This window comes from Chanos chanos, chromosome 14, assembly GCF_902362185.1.
Source record: "Chanos chanos chromosome 14, fChaCha1.1, whole genome shotgun sequence".
Taxonomy (NCBI): Eukaryota; Metazoa; Chordata; class Actinopteri; order Gonorynchiformes; family Chanidae; genus Chanos; species Chanos chanos.
The window spans coordinates 12,526,284-12,532,543 of NC_044508.1; the positions used below are offsets into that span (position 1 = coordinate 12,526,284).

The following is a 6,260-nucleotide window of genomic DNA, read 5'->3' on the forward strand; positions in this document are numbered from 1 at the left end:
TATAAGTGTATTTGTACAAAAAACAAACAAACAAACAAACAAACAATCAGACATATGGGCAGTCCTTTTACTGTCATGGCCTTCGTGTAGGCTAGCCTGATTTAGTAACCCCAGAACTGGTCCATATTAAATATTACTTCTTTTTCTTCAATAAAATTGTCTCTCAGTCGTCTTTTGGGAAGTGGGGGAGTCGTCTTTTCAAGGATCAGTGTAGTCCCTCACATTTCGTGTGATTTAACTGTCTCTCAACGACTTTTGACGGTTTTACCGAGGGTGCGGCGTACCGGGAATGGGGTTTGCCAGAGGGTTTAGTGCGGGTTGCCCTCCTGGTCCAAGGCCATGAATGAGTACTCTTGGGACAAGCGGTCTCTGAAGAGTGGGATGCGGCGTCGACGGAGTCCGGTACATACTGCTGTACATCGCAGCCGCAGCAGCAGCTGCCGTCGTGCTGTCCATGGTACCTAATAAGCTCGGGTGGTAGAAATAGGGCGATGGGAACATTCTCTGTAAGGCGGAATAATTTCCAGCTTCAGCCAAGAGTTCTAATCCGACCGCTGTCTGTCTCTTCCATTTCGTCCTGAAATCAGATCAAAATACACCAAATCAATTATTTAACCAGTTCAGGCTTCACCAAATCCCCAAGCGGGCCCTTAATTGGGTAGGCCTAATTATTTGGAGCAGGAATCGCAGGTTATAGGCCTAGCTGTAATTAGGGTAAGAGAACGAAAGAACATGAGTGTTGAATGTTAGTTTTAAATATAGGCTAATGAACATATTTAGTACTTTTTAACTCTGTATTCAAGCAATATGGTAAATAACGATGACCGTTTCATCGTTGCATTTATTTTTATCTACTCATTCTGTTTGTGACGATAAAGTCAGCCTTTTCGGCTGTAAAAGAGAGAACAAAATTATTAAAGTGTTGCACTGTATCAAGAATAACTTCAGATTTGAATGAGGGGAGGCAAAAATTGAAATACATTTTGTTTCCGTAATGAAATTGCAACGAAATGTAAAATAAATGCATGGGCTGTTATCTCGCGCAGGTGAAGGGGAGAGGCAACACATCTTTTATTAACAAAAACAAGAAAAATATTTATGTCCGAATTTATGTTTATTTAGAACGACAAAACTCAGGCTGTTCTAAGCATGTAAGCTGCAATACCGTAGAATAGCCTCTACTAGGTCAGAATTAAACTGTGCCGGTTAAGACTTCTGCAGATTAAATTACAAACAATTACAAGAAACTTTCCGAATGAATCACAAAAGCAGAAATTAGGCAAAGCGGTGGTCATCTCGACGTAGCCTAAATGCTTAGATAATGCAGCAATAAAACGTGAAGACCGCAAAATTATCCAATTTGGAATTTTATGTATTCGCATTATTTTTGTGATGATTATTATTATTATTATTATTATTATTATTATTATTATTATTATTATTATTCCTAACACAATAAATTAATGTTAACACCTACCGTCGGTTTTGGTACCAGGTCTTCACCTGCGTGTCAGTGAGGTTAAGGGCTGCCGCGAGGTCCATGCGATCCTGCACACTGAGGTATTTTTGGCGCTCGAAACTGCGCTCCAGTTGGTTGAGCTGATGGTCGGAAAAGGCCGTGCGAGCTTTGCGAGGTTTTTTCGTCCGAACCGGTGGACTGTCTCTGGAACTCGAGATTTCCCGGTCACCTTCCTCTTTCGTTCCTATTAAAATCGGGAAATAATATGAGCACATACAAATACTCAGCTCAGGAGTAAATTCAAGTATATGTAAGAACAGTTCATATTTAACGAAAAGTGTTGTCCACTCAATAGGTTATTGTCAAATATGCCAAATTGCTCTACTGCGTTTTGATTGATTGTATGATGTGATATGATCAACTGTGCAGAAAGGTAGAAATTATAATGTAACATGCAGAAAAGGGCGACACAGAAACGAAAAAGCCAAGGCCGATAAAAGAAAAATTGCACTGGTCAAGGAAACAATTTGGTTTTATTTGTCAACTAAAATATTTCTCAGAGAGAGTGGAGAATCGATATGTCAATCCATCTCTATTCGAAGCAGGTTTTGTGGCGCTTCATGGTCCCCCCTGTAGGAAGAACAATCATCTCTCTAATTGACCCACTAGGGAGGCTCCCGCACCGGGAAAAATCGCCTGGCCATACATCTGTTTTCCGTGCTGTTATGCTAATAACACAAAACCTAAACGCTAGTATCCAATATTATGATTTAAACTCTCCCTCTTATTTGGATGAAAAAAAAAACTGAAATTAACAAATAGGATCAAAGGCGTTATTGATTTTCATATCAAATATCCATATGGAGTCTCAGAACAAATGAAAAACCAGACAAAATAGATTGCTTTGCATTAATAGAATAGAATAGAATAGAATAGAATAGAATAGAATAGAATAGAATAGCTACTGGAAATGTGTCTTCGGTTTAGGTGGTTTAATATTACTACGTATTATAGCTTCCCGGTATTTCAGTAATTCCCAATAAATTTTTAAATGTCTCATCCAAATGTGACACATATTTTTTAAAAATCTGAATAGTCTATTAAACTGGGTGCAGTGATCTGTAATTTACTTTAAGGCCTGTAAATGCTTATATGTAAATAAATATATGTAATTATATGTACATTAAATAAATGCTTAATTTAGCATTTGTCATTTATTTGATTGTCTCAGGCATGATACTTACATTTTGTTTTATTTCGGTGTTTATTTATGTAGTTTTTATACTTTTCCAATGCAGGCAGGCCTTTAAATGGATTTAGAAAACATTCTGAAATATTTACATCATCTTTTAACAGATACCTTCATGCCAGTAAAAGACAAAACACAAATGTTACACTCCACAGACATTTAATAAATAGAGGTCTTACCGTTACATTTTATGTCATTCTGTAGGTCATCCCTTTTATCCAACTTGTTTCTGTTTTCATCCTGCTCCAGTTTTGGCCTGAAACCGTCCGCAGCCGTGGCACTCTCCGGTTTAGGGGTATGATGAGGGGACGGGACGCTGGTGCTGTAAGGTGCGCATGCTGCGAGCGGTTTACTGTCGCCCAAAATGTCTTTGATTAAAAATGAGGAAGTGGCTGTCCTCGGAGCACAACCGGCCGCCCCTAGCTGCTGGGGCTGGGGGGAGAGCTGCAAACTTTGCGCCTGGTTGTGGTGGTGATGTTGATGCTGAAGGCTGTCTTGCAGCAGATGCGGGTCGGGGTGCTCCATGGTAACCGAAATTGGGGACGAGGGGGCTGTTCCTACTGTGTCTATCTCCGAACATGGTGAGGGGGTCGCTTGACTCCTGAAATCCGCTGTCCTGCTGTCACTGAGGCGAAAATCTCCGTTCATTAGTACAGAGTTACCAGAATTGGTGGTGGACAAAATAGTGTCTATTCCAAAACTAGACCCGCTGGATCCTTCCATAGTAAGAAAAAGGATGGCGATTAAGGAGTCTTCATAACAACTTTCCCATGTAAATCAGAAGTAAAATACAGGAGTAAAAATGATCGACAATGCGAAAACGCTGTCACATACAGACCAACCCAGATAGGAAAAAAAATTAAAAACAATAAAAGGCAGAGGAATAAAAAATAAACATAGCTAAAACATAAACAAAATCCTCGTTTTGTATATTAGAAAGCGATGAAATGGTAGTACGCTCCAAGATGTTGTTACATTCAACGTGAAATCTGGAAAGCTGTGCTTCTGTGTAGTCCACGTCCTTTTGTTATGGTTATTGAACTTTCTCTCAAAGTTGAGGTGTGGAGGGATTCTGAGGGCTAGCTCCTCGACATCACGCTCCCTTTTTGCTAGTAATCGTTCCAGTGTTGCTCTACAATGACTTCCTACATTGACGTCACGGCCCCAGCGAAGGGGAACCAATATTTTCTTCTTTATTATAACATACTTCGCGTGTTCCTTTCCTCTCCTGCCATTGGTTACACCATGACGGCACCTGCATCCTAACCAATCAGGGAGATTTTACTTCATCGTGACAATTTTGAGCCAGTCATTGAATTCTGAATGCTCTTTTTCGAACACAACTACTACCACTGTCTTAGTCTGCGCTTTCAATAGAGAAAAATTAAGGCTGAAAAGCTGATTTTTTTAGGGGTTTGAGCAGCCATAGTGTTTCTGTAAGGGATATACATGTTACGCCTTTAAATTAATGAAGAAAATAAATAGGAACTGTTTGTAGTTTTGCGTTGAATATTTGGACATGCGCATGTCGTTTTTATGTGGGCTAGTTTTTGATGGTGTGTAAACTTTATAACAGTAGTTCCTACTTTTATCAAAGCATATTTATTTCTGAAAAAAAGACTTATATTTCGTTGTGTAAAACCACGTCAACGCAATAATGAATGATTGTGAGTACTGACGCGAATCGGTTAAACATTTCTCTTATGTAGGCCTTCAGAAATAACAGCTAACCTTTTTTTTCTTAAGTGTGGTGTGTGACAAGCTCATAGTTACTGTCTGTGTGAGACCCTCTGAGTGCAAAGGATGATTCTATATAGCTTAAGGGAAAGAAATGGACGTCCAAATTGGACATGACATTTGCCTGGCAACATCTCTTGCCTACACTCTAAATTAAACTCAAGGCCCGCGTTGTGCTATGTATTTCGTCTTTATTCGAAGACGTCTCCAAATATGAGCACAAAGTGGGAATTGCATGAGATTAGGGAACAGATATGAGCGATGATGAGCAACTGAATGTCAACATAGAACGGCTCGAGCCTTCAGCTCTTGTTGAATATCACTCGGATATGGACTGTCATGACAGCACAATAATCACCGTCAACCACCGTGTCTTCCTAATTAGTGTGGTAATTATGAGGTGCTAATTAACATTCAGAGACATGTAAATTTTTTTGAATTGCAGGTCCGTTTTCTAAGTGGAAACTGAAGAATAGAATAAGCTTTCAAAACGTCAGTACCTGCTTCAGTTTATTTTTTTTCATACATTGTTCTAACTGTAACTGTTACACTTGCAGGACATGAGATTTATTTTAAATTCTAAATGTTGATACTTTCTCTGATATGGATGTGTGCTTTACCTGTATATCGGGAAAGGGTGATCACCAGGCGCTCTTTGCGCCTATAGAATCGCTCTTTCTCTCCCGCAGGTTTGTTGTGATAATGTTTTCCCGTGGAGCGCACCATGGCTGTGTCGGTTCTGTTTGATACGCTCTTCTGCAATTGATCAAACTGAGATTTGGCGCTCTATTGACAAACCGGCGTGGGAGTCAACATAGGTTTGTCCTTTGAAATCTGATTTATTGTTTCTCTCAAATGAAACGAGGGGCAACAATAGAGGAATTGTAGGCTAGACCATATAATATTTACCTAGTGGGTTTTCTGTTTGTTTGTTTGTTTTATCGGATAACCACGATAACTTGCAAATGTATTTTAATTTTTCTTTTCATTAACTGTTGTGCCAAGATGTATAATTAATAATTGTTACTATTATGCTGAACCGAGACTACTGAATTTATTAATGATAGCCGACACATTACACGTGTAATGTATTTAATTATATCCCATTCTAAGTTGGGATATTTTGTACAAAATTAAACCGTGCTTAAAATATATTAGGATATTTACCTGCAGAAAGAACTTACGGCCCGACACGTGTCTTTATTTAATACATTAGGTATTTTCAGCACTGTAACAGTCTATTAGTGTGGACGATGTTTTTAATCAAATGAAACTATCCTGTTTGTCAGTCAGATTTGAGCAGTTTCTGTGGATTTATGGTGTACCGGCAAACCGAGGAACCTAGTGTACTTTCATGCCCTTAAACCTTTTCAAAGCAACTTGCGCATTTGGTCCTAATATTTCAACTGGTTACAGAATTATTTGTTATATTTTATTTAGTTACACATTAAATTTTGCAGGGACCAAAAATGCGATTTTCCAAAACTTGGAAAAAGGGAAAAGTTCAAGGTTCTTCTTTGTATTTTAAGATAAATTCTTGAAGCCTAAAGACAAGCTTAGCGCTATTTTAATCTGGTCGCAAGAGAAAAGTGAGATCATGATGATGTTACAACGATATTTTCATTCGCTGAATAGACAGGTAGAACATTAGTCGACTTAGAGGTAGCAAATACTGTTGCTATTGATTTTTTTTTTTGACAGATTCTTTCTGGAGCGTGCTGAGATGATTTAGTAGGGCCCAGATTCATCACAAGGCGGCGACAAAGTTTCCGAAATTATTATCAACCATGATGGCTCACATATTTCGACAGCAAA

General features: G+C 38.8%; 1 protein-coding gene across 1 annotated transcript; it reads right to left on the bottom strand.

The window, feature by feature from the left end:
• Positions 1–264: 264 nt before the first annotated feature.
• On the bottom strand, positions 265–3,431 carry barhl2 (BarH-like homeobox 2). The gene is made up of 3 exons (XM_030791949.1): positions 2,888–3,431; positions 1,478–1,703; positions 265–577 (listed from the first exon to the last, which is right to left on the bottom strand). The coding sequence occupies exons 1-3, from the start codon at positions 3,429–3,431 to the stop codon at positions 265–267; spliced, it is 1,083 nt and encodes a 360-aa protein (XP_030647809.1).
• Positions 3,432–6,260: the final 2,829 nt, after the last annotated feature.

What these genes read in the sequence shown, in the direction of transcription:
- barhl2 (XM_030791949.1), bottom strand. Translation starts at nt 3,431, where the DNA reads ATGGAAGGATCCAGCGGGTCTAGTTTTGGAATAGACACTATTTTGTCC. An exon ending in GAATGACATAAAATGTAACG is followed by an intron (nt 1,704 to 2,887) that starts GTAAGACCTCTA and finishes CGATTTTAATAG; the next exon opens with GAACGAAAGAGGAAGGTGAC. An exon ending in ACCTGGTACCAAAACCGACG is followed by an intron (nt 578 to 1,477) that starts GTAGGTGTTAAC and finishes ATCTGATTTCAG; the next exon opens with GACGAAATGGAAGAGACAGA.